Source organism: Acanthisitta chloris, unplaced genomic scaffold (genome assembly GCF_000695815.1).
Source record: "Acanthisitta chloris isolate BGI_N310 unplaced genomic scaffold, ASM69581v1 scaffold9234, whole genome shotgun sequence".
Classification (NCBI taxonomy): Eukaryota; Metazoa; Chordata; class Aves; order Passeriformes; family Acanthisittidae; genus Acanthisitta; species Acanthisitta chloris.
The window spans coordinates 52,649-70,452 of NW_008668772.1; the positions used below are offsets into that span (position 1 = coordinate 52,649).

At 40.0% G+C, this 17,804-nt stretch overlaps 1 protein-coding gene across 1 annotated transcript in view; it reads left to right on the top strand.

Annotated features, from left to right (window-relative positions):
• The window catches only part of GLP1R (glucagon-like peptide 1 receptor), a 54,877-nt gene that overhangs the window by 20,862 nt on the left and 16,211 nt on the right, over positions 1-17,804 (top strand). The window contains exons 3-6 of the mRNA XM_009073068.1: positions 1,587-1,696; positions 4,308-4,414; positions 7,645-7,798; positions 9,203-9,362. Of these exons, the coding sequence (XP_009071316.1) occupies positions 1,587-1,696; positions 4,308-4,414; positions 7,645-7,798; positions 9,203-9,362 (531 nt within the window). The remainder of the gene's footprint in view (positions 1-1,586; positions 1,697-4,307; positions 4,415-7,644; positions 7,799-9,202; positions 9,363-17,804) is intronic.

A 17,804-nucleotide genomic window follows, 5' to 3' on the forward strand; every position in this document is an offset into this window, starting at 1 on the left:
GAATGTGTGTTGCAGGTGCTTACCTAATCTTTCCTTTTGTTTTTGTGTAAACATATGCAAACAAATATCCTCAACAGTAAGAAAAAAAACTCACCGAGCATAACTTAATTTTTCTATCATCTTTATATTATCTCTTCCTTTATATTATCTCCAGGTATATTCAGTGCACCAATTACAAAAACAAATAGGCTATGCCTACCAGAACCATTATGAGTTACTGTTTAGCATACTCATTAAAAGTGGCTTATTAGAATATTAATGCCTATGTTGTTTCTTAAAACAGCATTCTTCACTTAGAGTACCTACAGCTAGTCTGCTGATGACAATTATCAGACATTACCAGTTGTCAACTAATATGCAAATAGCCTACTGTTATAATTTCAAATAAGTTTTCAAGTTTTCCTGTTGAACAAGTTCTAAAGAGTTCTAGTTTGCAGTAACAAAGGAGCTGACAACAGGATGAGGTTGCAGCAAGTGAGGCTGTGTTTGAGCAAAAGCTGTAATTGGGAGGTATTTTGATGCCTGTGTAGAACTGAATCCTCCTAACTCAGCTTCTCACACCTCAAAATGCTCTAAGTGTATATTTGTGAACATTAGCTGGGTAGAGGCTAACCCTGGTTGAGGGATTGACTGAGCACTGCTTATTGAGGGGTAGCTTTGTAATATAGAATAGGTCAGTTTACTTGGTCAGAAATGTGATTAGTAAGAAACTTTCCTTGCTAAACAGCTGACAGTGTTACTGTATTACAAGGATGCCTCCAAGTGCTTATGGATACAGCTGTAAAAGTTGTTAGACTTCCCCAATAGTCCAGACACCAGAGAAAAGGCTTCTTTTCATACACTATGGCTGAATGCACCTTTCCCTTTCCCTGGTGCTTCAGTCTGACATAATTTTATTCTGAGCCATTTCAAGTACTTAGTACTTGCTTTTACAAGATCAAGCAGTGAACTGCTCCAGAAAGGTGTTTAATTTATTGCTGGTTTTGTTATTCAAACATGCAGACAGAAGGAATAAAAAGAGTGCATGGGTAGTTTGGGCAAAGATTTATGACTTCATTTTGTAGCACCGATATTTGTATAAGCATTTACATTTTGGGAAGCTTAGGTTAGCATACCTGTTCTGAGGTTTCTTTTCTTTCAGAAAAGAAAAAACAAGTTTATTCTTTGTGCACCTTTTTTCCATGTGAATTTTGTAGCTGAGGCTTAACATTCCCAGAATTTGTGTGTCTCAAAACCTGGTATTTCAGTGATCTAGAATTTATGCATTATGTAAAATCCACACAAAGATTGTAGCAACTACTTGAGGCTGTTGGTGCTCCTGAATGTTCAGCAGTTGTCCTGGATCCCTTGGCAGCAGCATGTCCTTCCAAGCCATTTCAGGGCCCTGAGGACAAGTAGCAGTGTTGGCTGCAGGCAGGGAGCAGGTGAAGCACTCTCCCCACCATGTGCACCTTCCCCCACCAGCCAAGACAGTGATGGGTGAGGAAGGAGGGTCACATGAAGGCTCAGGCTGTTCTGTGCACCTTGCCCCTCAACTGAGCAGCTCCTCCTCCTGTTAACCCTGTGGCTTATTTTGCTCCTGACAGTGCTGCATGGGCAGGTGTACCGGTTCTGCACCTTGGAGGGGACGTGGCTGCTGAAGGAGAATTCAACTCTTCCCTGGAGGAACCTGTCTGAGTGTGAGGCCTCTGACCAGGTAAGAGTTTTCTCCCTTCTCTTGCTGCTGTTGTTTAGGACAAAGCAGGAGAGAGGAAAAATGTAGTCATTGATTCCTACTTGGTTTTGTCCTGTCAAAGTAATGTTTACTGACTCACTTCAGTGAGCTTAATGGGAAGGGATATCAGGTCTCTCTCTCCTTCAATGAAGTGACCATGGAGGGTAGATGAGAGCAGGTTTAAATGTACGTGAGAGAGCCAGGACAAGTGAATCAGGTTGTCTCAGCTGTGGTGCAGCACAAGGAGCTCGACTGCAGCCCACTCCTGCCTCAGGAGTGACCTAATGTTATTCCTTTGCCTTGTTTTCGATTGTCGTGTCATTAGACTAGTGACCATTTGCTCTCTCTATCTTGTTAGCAGCTATTAAGGTGATTAAGATGAACTGAACTGAAGGATATTTGCTTTTCACCTTTGGGCAGGGGGTAGTCCCTGCCTTTTTTTTGTTTGAGGTTTTGGGCACTTTTTTTTGTCTTTTTACCTTATTTTTCTGTGGGCAATGGAATTAGGCTTGTCAGTGTTATTTTCTTGCCCTGGTGCTTTATACTCTACAGGGAGCTGAGATGCCTGGCGCCAAATGAAAGAGAGCTAGGGATTTCCAGGGGATTTTTGACAGCCATTGGCGTCAGCTAGTGCACTGTGTGCGTTCCCATGACACGTGATACCACTACTACTGAGAACCTCCAAGGGTGATGCTTTCTCTCACAGAAACTAAGTGCACTCTCTTTATCCTAGGGTACCTGGAACTAGAACACTACCTAGTCAAAACAGTTCAAGTACATGAAAGTCATAAGAGCTGCAGGATCTATGGCCTCTCTGGTTCCTATTGCTCAGTGCCTCATTCTTCAGATAGAATAAATGGCTGCAGACTAGGAGGAGATGGAAAAAGAGTTTCTTGAAATATGTGCAATTTAACTTTTAATTTTCAGCCTTATGCCTTGGCCCTTTCATGTTCTGGGGTATTTCAGCAGAGCATGTTGTCTTTAACAGAACGTGTAAACCCCTGGTCGCTTGACTTTTCCTTGTTTGCCATTATGGTTTCTTTCAGAGCTTGGAGCATGCCAAGAAGTAAGATAACTAGTGATAACTCTTGGCCATTTAGCACCTGCCTCCAAGTTTCCATGAACTGATCTGAATTCTGAAACCCTGCACACACAGTGTCACTCCCTGAAATGTGAACAATCATGTTTGTTTTTTCCAGCTAATGTATACAGAGCCCCCTAATAACTCACTTTGTCTTGTGCATCTGGCACATGAGAAGAAGAGATTGTTTTTATAAGTTTGCAATGTGTTATATTACAACTGTTAGTAAAACAAATTCTAAAGGGTTTGTGAGTGAATCTTTATAACATAAGTTGTTTACTTTAGGTGTGTGATATCATTTTGAGCTGTGTAGATGTTTTAAATTGTCAGGTTTCAGTAATTTGCCCAAGCTTTGATACTGGAGAGGTTTTTCTTTTCATAAGGCAGATCTCATATCATTCCCTTTAAAGCATTAACCTAGCAAATCCTGAGGATCACCCTGTATTTTCTCCTTAAGTCCTCCTGGCTGTGCAAAGTACATCTGAATGATTGTACTTAGTTTCTGAAGTACAAGGAATGTATTCCTTTGTACAGCACAGGTCTCAGGAGTCAATTGCAGAATTAGCAGCTTGAAGAAGGGAAGTAAAATGCCTGAGTCTATTTGGACAAAGATAGGTGCTGAGAAATGAACCAGAATAGTGAATATGAATGTACCTCAGAGGCTGAGCAATAAGCCTGTGTTACAATTCAGACCTGCCTGTAGCTTTTTTAATACTTCTCTTCTCTGCAAGGATTTTGGCTAGAATTTTCAAGCAAGGGTCCAAGTAATTCTGTCTTCAACAGTGAATCTGAAAAGAGCCCCCACCCAGGACTGCAGGTGGTACAAGGATCCCCACTACTCTGGTCCACACCAGGTCGCTCCCTCCTAGACAGTGCTGTAATACCTAAGTCATGAGATGCTTTGGGCTGTGGTTTGTTACCAGGAGGTTGCATAGTTGAGACAAAAGAGAGACTATTTGGGGGCAGAAAAGAGTTTAGTTGCTCGAATGCAGGGCATGCTTTATCTCAAAATCAATGAATGGGACCTAGCTTGTTTTATTTCTGAATACTGATGTAGCCTAAGGACCCCCCTCATTACTGAATTAAGGACACTTTTTTTAAGTGTTCAAATCTGAAAAGATTAGCTTTTCCATTTTTGCTTCAGGGCTGAGTTGTATCTGTGCTTCTTGCCATCTGTTTTAAGACTTGCCTGTGTGGTAATTCATGCCTCTCCAATTTTATTGTGAAATAATGTCACACTCTCTATTTTTCTAGCTGGCTCCAAAACCCAACTGTTTGAGTGAACACCTGGGAGCAGCTGAGGAATTAAGATTCAGTTTTTGTTTCTTTAGAGCATACAGAAAATGGAAGACTGAGTTGATAGGTGCATTTAAACTTGAAAGTAGAAGAATGATTTCTGACTATCATTAAGAGGAGTTAGAAACCAGTTGGGAGAAGAGAACTGAAGCCCATAAGCTCTGTCTTTTCCCCCTCCCCTTTTTTGTTCTTCTTTTCTCCTTTATATGTTCTCAGGATGCACCTGAAGAACAGCTCCTGAACTTGTCCATCATATACACCATTGGATACGCTCTTTCCTTCTCTGCCCTTGTAATAGCAACTGCCATCCTTCTTGGATTCAGGTAACTTTCAAGAGAGTGGAATAAAGGTTTCATGTTTTGCTGTATGACAGTGTCAGACTTTGATGGAAACATTCGATTATTTTTTTCCTCCTTTTGTCACATCATTATTTCTCTTTTGTCACTTCTGTGTGCCTTCCTACAATAATTTCTTCTCAAAATGCAAGTAAAATTACCAAGCTTTTGCAATTACCTGTATGAATGTATGGAACAGATACTTTTTATCACTGGAAATATTTTGTTGTGATTTTTTTAAAATTTCAATTACATTTCCACTGGAAGAGGTAGTAAAAGAGAGAGATGCCAGCATGGCCTATTTTCCAGCCCTCACATGCAAGGTGTGCCAAAATGGATTTTTAACACAATTTTTCTTTTTGGATAGGTTTCAGAAATTCTTATTTCTTTTGCAGTATGGAAGAGAACTTAATTTTGAAACTCATAAAGTTTATGTGAAATAAATTGCTATCACCTGGCGGCATTGACATAATGAATTCATCCAGGTTTGCGCCAACAAATTCCATAGAGTGCATCAAAATTCAGAGACTCCTGATTGCATATGCCAATGATAACATTGTGTGTGTTTGGTTAAAAAAAAATAAAGAAATCCCAACAAACCAAAACACAACTTTGGACTCTAGCACAGATCTATTTTTTCCTCTGTAAATGCAGCCAGACTTTCCTACAGTTTGGCAACGCTGAAGATAGGAGACTGATATTTAGAAAACACAAAGATGAGATCCAGCTCTGTTGTGGGAAGGAAGTCCCTGTGCCACAAAGTCCTGTTTCCTGCTGCTGTATATAGCCAGGTCCCACCATCCCTTTTATGTGCTGATGAGGTTGCCTCTTAAAAAAGCATAGTTTTCCATCTCCTTGTTCTCTTATTTGAAATCAGGTCAGGAACCTTCAGTGCTCTGATCCTTAAGAAAACTTAATTCCCTTACTAAAGAATTAACATCCTCATTGATCTGGTGCCTGCACTCTACTTTTAGGAAGGCAGTCCCTTTCCTTTCCTCCCTCCTATATGTTAATACTCTATGCATTTAAAAAGGTCAGTCATGCCTTTTAGCTTCTAATTTCCAAAACCAAAATGATGCAAACCTACTAATGTTGTACCATGGCTTTCAGCACTGTATTATACACCTCCATCCAGTGCAGAAGCATAGGTGGGCAATCTCAAAGAAGCTTTAAAATGACTGCAGGCATACATAGACATGCTCAGCCTCAGTGCATGCCATGTCATAATTATGTGTATGTGTTGTACCTGTGCAACTTTGGGATCCATCTGACAAAACACCAGATGGTCTTGAAGTCTCCAAATGTCTCCCAGCATAAATGTTTTCTCCTATTTCACCCATCAATGACACTTTTTGAGTAATCTTAGCAGCCCAAATGTAAAGGTCACAGAGCACGACCGTACACTTCTTGAAGGAAGGAAGAAAGCATGTGCATGTTTTCTGGCAGGGAACAAAGAGCAAGTTTGTCACCAAGAACTGGTAGGAGAGAGGGAATTTTGATGTCTTGACTTTTGTGGGGTGATGCTTTAGCATTTTTTTATTCAACTGTGAAGCAGGGACTGAAGAAGTGTACATGAGTGTGTGCTTCCCATTTTGAAAATGAGGTTCCAGAGATGTTAAAGGGGTCGAGAGTCTTGCTAAAACTATGCCATCAATCCATTTTGTGCTTTCCTGTCTAAATTGCCTATCTGGAGACAACTTGGTCCTGAATCTCATGAAATACACAAGACCTACCCCTGTGTGAACTGCAGTTGCTGGATTCTGACTGGAATCTCTACTTGTGGCCTCTCCCCAGAGCTGTGCAGCCTCAACGCTGATGGACCTTTTTAAGCTCTTAGACTACATAATAACATTTATATTTGTCTTTAATGGTGACACAACAGAGGAAACAATATCTCTCTAGAGTCCTGTTTCACACCCTCTGAAAGAAATGAAAGAAAAATCTGTAATTTCAGTGGTGGAAATTGAATTAGACCCAAAACTTCATAACTGAAACAATTTGAATAATGTGCATTGCCTGTAGCAGAAATATTCAGTAACTAGTTGCAACTATTTTCTTAAATTGCTTAATTTACATATTTTTTTTCAATCAGATTGAAATGTGTAGCAGTTCTGAAGTGTAGCAACAAATTAATTTTGAGTTAAAGGAAAATAAATATTAATAATAGGTAACTTTTGAAATAAGCTGTGACTTAAAAGTGATTCAAAAAATTCTATTTGACTTATGAAAAAAGAAGAAAGTTCTTCAGTGCAAAATCTCTAACTTTCAGACCAAGTCAGTTTTTCTACCAAAATTTATAGAGCTTTAAAAACAGACATTTAAAGTATAAGTTCACTGAAACTTTTGCTGGAACAATTACTGATTTTTACCATATGTTACCGCTACCTTTTAGCATCAAAAAAGAATCATACCCAGTGTAACTTCCTCTGCGACAAAGTGTGTACCCTTGCAGAGCTGGAAGAAAAATGTTTGTGGATAAGGCTGGTAAAGCATTGGCAGCACTCTGCAGTTGGATGCCATTTACGTGACTGCAGTTTCTTTTGCTATCCCTTAACATGCTGTTTTTTGACAAGTAGCAATTTTATTGTCTTAGCATCTGGCTGCTGAAATTCAAGAGTATTTTTTCTTCATTTTTTTTTATTTTCAATTCTGAATGTAGAGGTGAAAAATCTGTTCCTTTTACTTCTACAGAAAGTATTTACGGTTCCCCTAGGAGCCAATTTGAATACAGATTTTTCTCATGTTGTCAAAGTGGTAATTTACAGGTGGATGCTTTTTCATTGTGGGTTTGAGCACAGCCAGAACCCTCATTGCACACCAGTCCTTGAGCTTTGCCAAGGTAAACCTGTGCAGTGACATTGGGTCAATTCAAAGCAATTAGCTTCAGCATTATGTGAAACTTGACTTTTCCTGGTATGTCTTCTGAAAATGACTATATTTTTGCACTTTTGAACTTTTAAAATATTTTTTTCTTAATGCACTGATCTCCTTCCTTTCCCCAAACATTCACTCTTAGGCCTGAAGTTTTGTATGTCTTTTACTTGGTAGTGATTTCCTCCCAACGAGTTTGAAATCCCTACAGCCATTCTCAAGTTATGGGATTTCCTCTGGTACCTCCTGATTTCCTACAGTGATTGTTGTTCCCTCCCTCAGTTTTGGGTGTGATGTTGCAGCTTTTACATAGGTAGTGGATCATGACTAGTTTTTTCCTTTTACAGACATCTGCATTGCACAAGGAATTACATTCACCTGAACCTCTTCACCTCTTTTATTCTCCGGGCTATATCTGTCTTCATTAAAGACTCAGTGGTGAAGTGGATGTACAGCACAGCCACACAAGAGCACCAGTGGGAGGGACTTATCACCTTCCAGGTAAGGGCACACACTGTGGTGGTTCTTAGGATATTGGAGTCATCACCGTGGTGTCTTCATGAGAGCAGGTAATTTAATTCTTTAGTTGATGGTGTGGCAAGTTTCTTGACCTGCAGGAAGTTGCCCTCTGCCCTCTGCCCTCTGCCCTCTGCCCTCTGCCCTCTGCCCTCTGCCCTCCACAAATGCCCATATCTTCTTCCCATGCTGCAGGCTCATTTCTGTCTACCAGTGACAACAAGGCATTCATTTCCCTAAGCCAGCACCTTTTGTGATAGGACTGTCCATCTTGTATAATGACCAAATTAGTTGGTCATTATTGGAGATCTTTATAATCCGTTGATGACAGGATAGAAAGGAAGCATCTGATTAAAATGCAAATTTGAAAGCATTTAGAAAAGCTTTGGAGGATCAGCCTAATTAAATACTTCTAACTTACTGGAGAGGATGTACAACTCTGTTGTAAATACGATGAAAGCATACCTTTCCCCATTCAGATTTGGAATGCAAAATGTACTTGTATCCTCAGAGAAAGATATTTTTATTATCTCTATAGCTCTTGTGATTCTAACACATGGGTACAGCATTTGCTGCTGCTGTACAGGGTTGGGGTCATAAAGGGGAAGTCCTTTTCTGACACTGCCTAAGGCTTAAGTGCTGATACCACATAGTGAATCTCATACGATGGTCGATTTTTTTTTCTTATCTGCAATTTATCAGGTGCCAGAAAATAACATTGTAATACACATCTTAAATGGTTTGGAAATGTTCGTATTGGATTGTCAGTCATTTCCTCCTTCCAAAAAGCCTAGGCTTTATGCTTTTACACATGGTTTACTAGATAGTGGTTTCATCAGATCTGATTGATATATTAAGTAGGTAATCAGGTTTCATACTTATCTAAAGCCCTGCTGACCATTTCTGTAATTTACTAGCTCTGAGAGATTTTTGCACTTAAATGCGATGCGCTGGGCAATATTGCTATTCTATCAAAAAGCCTTTTGCTTTGGAAAATAGTCAGCATTATGGTATCCACTGCTTTCTCTTTAATAGAGAAATTCTCAACCGCAGAATAGAGTATTTGAAGAAGTGAAAAGATTCACTGACTGTGGTTGATATAGTACCTTTCACTTGTTCTTTTCATCTTTGTGTCATGCTTTTCAAAACATAATCCATTGCTTATTGAGGGGAAAATGCAAAATGTGTATTATTAGTGTTGTTGAAAGCATCTGTCTGCTGTGTATAGCACCTGTTACTGGCTTCTGTCCCTCCAGTACTCAAATATGATTAGTTTAGCAAGCATTTTTTGAGGAGCAAGAGTCAGAAAGAGAACCAGTCTTTTGGGTTAGTATCCTTTTATTCTTGACCCCTGTTGCATTCATTTGGCTCTGCTTTCTTCCATTGCAGGAATCACTCAGCTGCCGTTTGGTCTTTGTGATGATGCAGTATTGTGTGGCTGCAAACTACTACTGGCTGCTGGTGGAAGGCATGTACCTGTACACACTGCTGGTACTTTCAGTCTTTTCTGAGCAGAGGATTTTTCGGCTTTATCTCTGCATTGGTTGGGGTAAGTTGGTATTTCCCTTTGTCCACCTGTGGCTGCACTGGCAGGCAAAATAGTGTGTCTGTCATAGCTGCCCAGTTCAAGTCGTGCACTCTGCATTCCCTTTTTGTTCTCAATCCCTTACCTGCTTTGAGCTGGAGGGTGCTGGGCCATCACAGCTCCTGGATGCTCATGGCATAGAGGCTGTGGGTTCATAATGCAGGGGCTGTGTGACACCATAGAAACTCCCCAAATCAGTGGCAGGCACATGGTACTTTTTGTGCAAGAAATCAGCTTCCCAATACAAATGACATGTTGGTGTGGACTTTTCTGGATTGCCCTGCTTTATCTCCTGAAAGTTTCCCATTGCATTTAAAGAGATATTAACTACTTGTGATGCAAAATAACAATGATGCTTTGCATCTGGGCAAGGATAACATTAGAGAAACAGTGACAACATGAGCAGGGGGAATGCAAATGGGCTGATATACAAGGGGTTGCAAGCAGGAAGTTGTCAGGTTGGTTAAGTGGGCAGACCAGGTCAAGTAGGCATTGTCAAGAAGAAAAAGGGTCAGGTTTCATGTGCCATGGGCATGTGTGTCCTTGAAATCATGGATTGTGATGCCTTGCAATCAGTTGCTTGAGCAAGGGTTGCCTTCTCTAGAAATGCTAAAACTTTGATTCTTTGCTGTCCAGTTCCCCTGAAAAGATACTACAGTTCAGGATTAATCCTATTTTTGAAATTATCTTTTGTGTGCTTTTATTGCATTCTCGCCCTACCTCTTCTCTACCCTCCCCTTTTGGTGGAATCAGGCCACTTCTGGAGAGCTGAAAGTAAATCCAAGTAAATACTATGAGTGCTTTCACAGATGCTAGTTTGACCGTTTAAATTGTTTTGACTCTCTTTTTCTCCCTGTGGATTTCACTTGTGAATATTTTAACAAATTAGTTTACTGGCAAAATGCATATAAATGGCTTATTGTGATTTACCCAATTATACTGAACAGTGATATATGAGGGGGAAAGGCTTTCTGGCATATTGATAGGAATAAATAAATGCAAATAACAATAGTTTCCTACTGGAGAGTTTTAAAGTTCTGTACATTCCATATTCTTTTATATAGGGCATGCAGCAAAAGCAACACCATTTTGTATACCATTTGAACTAAAAGTGCTTTAATCATACCCTCAAATTAATTAAAAAAAAGAGGGGGGACAGCTGTCCTGAAGCACCAACTGAGGTCATGAAAGGAAATGGAAAAGAAATTAGAACAAAATTATATCTAGTAAAATCCTGAGGGAATTGTGTTGTCTTATTAGAAAGGGATAGGCTGCTTTTGGTCTGAACCACTTCTATTTAGAGCGTGTCTCCTGCAAAAGCAGAAGGCAGAAACTGAAGATATTCTTTTGGTTTTGTTCTTCCCCTTTGGTCTGAACCACTTCTATTTAGAGTGTGTCTCCTGCAAATGCAGAAGGCAGAAACTTAAGATATTCTTTTGGTTTTGTTCTTCCTTTACAATAGCGTTTCACTACTGTATATTGAATTTCTGGATGAGTTTGTGGAAATGAGTGGCAATGCCAGAACTTGGCACTGGATATATCGGGTTCATCCAAACTTCCTCGAAAAGCTGTGTCCATCCCATCCAATCCTCATCTGCACAGCGTCTTGCTATTCCAGATGTGTCTGCATGTGCAAACCTTGCCAATGATTCACCACTTTCAAATGCAGAAGCATCTGCTATTTCAGTGCTCCCAGATTAGTTATACCAGGTAACAGTTTCATATCTAACAAGTGGAAAGATATGAAGACTTTTTTCCCCTCTTTTTGCTGCTTCACTGGTGATTATTTGGTTTTGGGTGCTCAAGTCCTTCACCAGGTGACTTTCTGCTGTATGCAATGCTCAGAAGATTTTTATTTAATGTTGGTTGTTTTGACCAGCATGATAGCCTCAGTATAATGCTGAGGCTTTGGAAAGACAATAGGATCCTGTTTGACCTCAGAGTGTCCTGCTCTTTGAAACAGTTTATCAACTGTAAAAGTAAAGCTGGAACAAAAATAAATATTTATTTGATTGTCAGAGCTGATTTGACATCCCAGCCCTTTGTTCTGTTGAATTGTCTTTTTACAGGATAATTTTTAAACTTGTTCATTACTCATCTTTTAATGAATATTTTTGCATAAAAATTTCAGAATGTGTTGTTCAAAAACTTAGCAGGTGTTAGTCACTTCATGTTATTATTTCATCTAATTATAACTGCAGTTTGTGGTCACTCACAGACTGCACCAAAGTCTGCTCTCCTGAAGTGCAGGGTCCTGGGCTTGCTGTGTGCCCTTCTCACTGCTCTAAGGATCTTGAATTCCACCATTTTGTGGTCACTGCAGCCAAGGATGCCCTGAGCTTCACATTGCTCAGCAGCCCCTTGTTTGGTGGGAACAAGGTCCAGCATGGCACCTCTCCTCACTGGCTCCTCTGTCAGTTGGAAAAGGAAGTTATCATCAACATGTTTGGGAACCTCCTGGATTGCTTATGCCCCACTATGTTGTCCTACAACAAATACTGGAGTGGTTGAAGTCTCCCATGAGGACCAGTGCTTGTGACTGAGGATGCTTCTATCTGTCTGTAGAGGGCCTCATCCTCCTGGACTTCCTGGTTGAGTGGCCAGCAGCAGACCTCCATTGTAATGCCACCTGTCCCTGTTCTCCCTTTAATCCTGACCTGTCAGCTCCTCATCCACTCCCAGGTGGAGCTCCATGCACTCCAGCTGTCATTGACACAGATGGTGGCAGCCATCCTGGTCTCCCCTGCCTGGCCTTCCTAAAGAGCCTGTGTCATTCTGTTCCAAACCTCCAGTCAGAAGCCATCCCACCATGTCTCTGTGATGCCAATAAGATCATAGCCTTGCAGGTGTGAGCACATCTCTAACTCCTCCTGTTCATGCCCCATGCTATGCATGTTTGCATGGAGACATTTTAGCTGAGCCCCTGATGACTCCAAGTTAATGTCTCAGTGGCTGGAATTCCTTTGTGCTACTCTTCAGGTGCTCTCCTGCTAATCTGCGATTCCTCTCCTGGCTCTGGGCATCTATTGCTGGCACTGACATCAAATTGGTAGGAGTGGGATGGATTGAGCATCCCCTTCCCCAGCAGCTTTAGTTTAAAGCCCTCTTCACCAGCTTGGCAAACCTATGACTGAATATTCTCTTTCTCTTCTCTGTCAGATGTAGCCCATCATCTCACAGTAGACCAGCTGTTCCAAGATATTATAAATATATTTCTGCTGTATGATCATTTTAGGTTAGTTCCTAAGTCAGTTATTAGACAGTAGTCCATTTATTATCAGTTCAAATGAATAATTATTCTTTGCTGTTGAAGCATTTATAATGGGAAAAGTCTGTTTATCTTGTGTTACTGTACTTTGCAAAAATGAGAAAAGTTATAAAATCTTGATAGATCTATGAAAACTTGTATAGTTTTATAAATTTGGAGTCATTTATATTGACATCATCTATATTGATAGGATTCTATAAACCTTCCCTTTGTACTTTGCAAAAACTAGAGAAGTTATAAAATCTTGACAAATCTATGAAAACTAGCATAGTTTTATAACTTGGGAGTCATTTATATTGACATCATCTGTATTGATAGGATTCTATAAACCTTCCCTATTAGTTGTGAGGTAACTGGATTCCTAATGGCCACTTCCTTGCTGAGATTTCATTCTATACTAGGCTTTGAGATGGTGGTGTTAAATTTTTCCTATTTCATTTAATGTGGCATATGTCTTGCTTATGTCTTCTGTTTCTTTGTAAAAGCAGACTTTCATACATTTGTGTCAACCGTAAGTTCTGCATATCTTACTGCAAAAACAATCGTTTATGTCATTTTCAGAGCTGATGGAGAAAACAAAGGCAGAAACAATAACAGCATTGACAAACAAAAATTTTAATAGGCTAATGGAAGAGCAGGTGGTTGAGATGTTTCCTTCAGTTTGGGAGTCAGCACAACAGTGTCTAAAACAGATGCTGATTCACATAGTCATTATCACTTGCAGAAAAATAAATCTGTTGCTATACTCTGCTGGTACCTGATGCTTCCTTCCTCTGGCATAAGAGAAGACCTTACCTTGAATGGATCTCACCTTCTAGAGAGAACTAAAACGTTTGTGGAAGAGGGGAAAAAACCCAACCTAACTACAGAGATCAAGATGATTACTTTTTGTTTTGTTTGTTTCTTGGAATGTGCAGACTGCTCTCAATAAGGGTGTCCAGAACATCAACTTGGTGTTCATTGTGTCTGAGCCCAAGTGAAGAGTTGCTGGGCCTGACATTGACCTCAAGCTGTCAGTGCTGTACAAAGCAGTCTCTGGAGAAGAGCAGTTTATATTGTAATGTTGCTGTATCAGCAGCTTTTAATGGAAAAAGGACCTATTCACATTAAAGAATAGAGAGAAGGGAGGAACAGATAAACAAGAGGAATGTCCCACCATGACTGTGTGACATCCAGACAGGAAGAATGACAGAAGATCCCATTATCAGCACTAAAGGCTAAGAAGGAAGTGTTAATAAGATATTAAATATTCTCTGAGCTTCTGTGGCAATTTTACACAGAGCTACACTTGCATCAGGGAATTGCCATAAAAAATAAAAAATTAATTTCCTTCCAAGCGTTTGCAATTCAAACATGCTCTAAGGAAGAATACTTTGAGGGAATGAAGCTATTAAAAGCAGGAAGCCTGGCTAGGGCATCAAAATCTACATCCTGATTGCAAGGAAGATTTGACTGGAACACAGGCAGTAAGAAACCTTCCTTCAAAAGTCCTGTACGAACTCACTGTAGCAACAGGATGCATTCATTGCACTTCTTTTCTGTTTTCAATTGAAAATTGTTTCAGATGAGAATGTGAAAATAGGTTTTGTATCCAGACTGATCTTGCTTGGAAGTGCATGTTAGGAGTTCCTCTTAATTCTCTTCACTCTGTCTTCCAGATTAAACTCTCTCATGCTTTTTCTTTCTTAGGAAAAAAAAAGACATTTAAACTTTTCTTCTGACATCTTCAGTGCTCTTACTCTTTCTACTTCTAGTCGTATTTATTTATCACTTCTTTCAGTTCCTCATTGCATCCTTCTTGCATTCATACATCAAGTAGTTGATCAAGTCAAAGCATCCTGGATGCTTTCTGAAAGAAAGAGGAGCACTGGAATTGTTCTGACTGCAGTAATGTCCTTCTGGTTTGTGTGCCAGATTGTCTTGGAGGTTGAGCTTCTCACACATGGAAACCAGTGATGACAGGTTACATCTGAAATACAAGCTTAAACACTAACTCATCAGTCCTAAAATGCTGTATTCAGAATACATCCTTATTGAAGGGTCTCATCAGGATGGCAGTGCTCTGATCCTACAGAGACAAATTTACTTCAGGAAGAATCTGCAGCATGTGAGGATAAGGGGAACCTTTGTTGTCCCTCATTCATCTTCTCTGAAATTGCCATTACGTAAAGTCTGGTACAATGCAAAACTACAAATACGGTGTGTCTGTAAGAATGGAAACCTGCTTGTACATGGAGGTAAGGAAAGACGATGGCATGGGATAGCACCACCTGGTGACACCTTTCATGGTAACTGGGACTTAGTGGGTTCTGGAACAAACCTAAGCTGTTCTGTTACCAAAGGTGTTTCTGTTCTGTTACCAAAATGTCTCAGACCCATCAAATGAAGAGACTGATTTCTACATTCTGCTATCAGGACATGGTAACTTCCATTAGCAGCTCAATGAATTTATTGCCTCTGTGCTCATTAGGGACAGTGGAGCATTCTGAAAATGCCAACCTGTGCAGATTTTCTCACAGCCTTCTTCTCTTACCTACCCCATCCTTGTGTCATTCTGGAAAACGCCTGATTTTCCAACTTTTTTTTGTTACTGTGCAGACACCTGGCCAGGTGTGGAATATATATAAGCTAGAGGGAAACTAAGTGGGTCATGCTGCTTATTTATGCAGTGAGGTGTTAAGGTGTTGATTTGGCAGTTCCATTACTTTTTCATCATCCATAATATATATTATTATTGCAGGCTATAATTCAGATGCCCAGTCATTTGAAGTTGAACTTTATTAGCTGAGCTGTTGGCAGGCTTATTTCCTAGTGCACTTGGCAGATTTCATAATCACCATGTAGTGTTCAAAGATTTTGGGTCAGCTATCAGCCTGCATGAAGTGCCATTGCAGAGGCTATTATGAGCAAGCTGTTGCAGTTTCTGGCATCTTCAGCAGTCAAGCAGGCTGTTGCAGTTTCTGGCATCTTCAGCAGTGGTGCAGTACAGACAAAAGTAGACATTACCATTACCAGAATTCAGAGACCTTTCTGGTTAGTTAATCTCAGAAAAGATCAATTTCAGAGCTTTTTGTATGACAAAAAGCAAAAAGAGTTCAGCCTATGTTGTAAATAAGTACATCCTGTAAAGGGGTGTGGGTTTTCTTCCTCAGATGTCTGATATTCCTTGAATAGCAGCAGCAAGAGAAAGAGGTGTATGTTGAGAGCCCAGGACTGGAATACACCACTGATTCTGTTAATGAAACAGTCATCTGTAGTGTTTATTCAAGGAGTTGTATACAGTTTACTTCCACTGCCTGTTCAAACCAGACAGATTTCTCTTGTCCGAGTGAAGTAACTTGAATAATATGTGCATTTGTGCCAGTTAATGCAGGATAATTAGGTGTCAAGATTTTAAATTAAACTTTGAAGAGTCTCAGTGATCCTTGCAAACTACAACTCTTGCAGACTTGCTCTTTTGCTGCTGTGAATGACTTCTACGGGCTTGAAGTAGATTAGGGGCAGTCTCCTTTTCAGATCTTTACTAGGGCTTTGGAAAACTGGATGCATTCCCATCAGCTGAAAGTGTGTCCCAGACACTTTTCAGAGCCACCCATTTCTCAGGACAAGGCTTTGTGAATTTGGTAGATATCAGGTGGTATCCATGTAGAATTTGCACCGATAGTCAAACCTTATATGCATGTATTGCACTGTTAGGTCTTGGTGTCTCAGATTAAAATGTGCATTGCTAGCATGGAAAATAATGTGACTGGTGGTGTTGCAATGCCAAGACACCAGTGGTGTGCTTCACAAGTGGGACTGGCCAGAGGATGTTGAACAAGTCACTTCACATGTGCTGCCTGTTAATTTGTATGGTAATTGCATATCAGAGTGCTGATGCAGTTCTGTAATACCATCCTCTGTCTAGCATTAATTTGTATGGTATTTGCATATCAGAGTGCTGATGAAGTTCTGTAATACCATCCTCTGTCTAGCTAGGCTCTTCTGAAATATAAATTCATATTCAAATGTCAAATAATGTGATTAAGTGTGGAGAGATTACTGATGTATCCAGGAGATGGAGATATCCACAAATCATTACTGTTATCACTTGATATATCAAATGATATATCCACTGACATACAGCCTTTGTGCTCTCAGTGTTGGTGTCTTGTCCTATAAGTTTCATATTAAGATGTCCTAATTCTCAGCAAAGTCAAGAAAGGAATAATTCAAACTGTAATTCGTTTTTATGAATCAAAGGCTCATTTGGTTTGAAAGTGGTTTGCACTGAGCCTGTTCTTTCTCTTTATGCCACTATCAAAGCAGCACAGAGTTCTTAGTAACTTACTCCCAAAATACTGTGTATTCTAAGTATCAGGTGCATCCGTGGAACATGTTCAACCACTTGCCCAGATAATCTCTAGTCAATTCATTATCTTTGCTATTATTCTAACTATTGGTATTTTTACTTGCTCCTTTTTATTCACTCTTTTTTAATTGATTAAGGAAAATATTGTTCTTCTGTGTCTATAGAATTTACAGTACAGTAATAGAAAAGGTTTTTACTGGTAATACCCACTAGCACATCTCAAGCACATCACAGATACTGCTTGAGATATTCAGACTGCAGGAGATCACTGATATTCCTGTGGCTTCTGCTGCCAGGATCCAGACTGCAGGAGATCACCGATATTCCTGTGGCTTCTGCTGCCAGGAACTGTATATTTGCCTTGTGCAGTCCTTAGTGCTGCACCCTGATGTTCCTATAGTCTCTTACCATGTTGGTCTTAAGAATGCAGTAACAAAGTACAGTGAATGTTGCCCTTTCTATATCTTAAGAAGTACAGTGAATGTTGCCCTTTCTATACAATGCACACGCAGTGTCAGCACTGTCCAAGGAGGTACACAGAATAATTAGACCATTTTGATCCATCCTCAAGCAGAAATTCCTCATCCTGCTCTTTGAACCTCAATTGCTTTCCTTGTACGCTTTCTTGACATTCCCTGTACTGACTGTTGGTTGGTAGATGCACTTTAAAATTATTTTTCATGACCTAGGCATTTCATAAATGAAAGAAATTAATTTGAGAGCCTTTGACACTGTAAAGCAGGTAATGACTGCCAATTTATTTAGCTTGTCTCTCTTCCCTTTATAC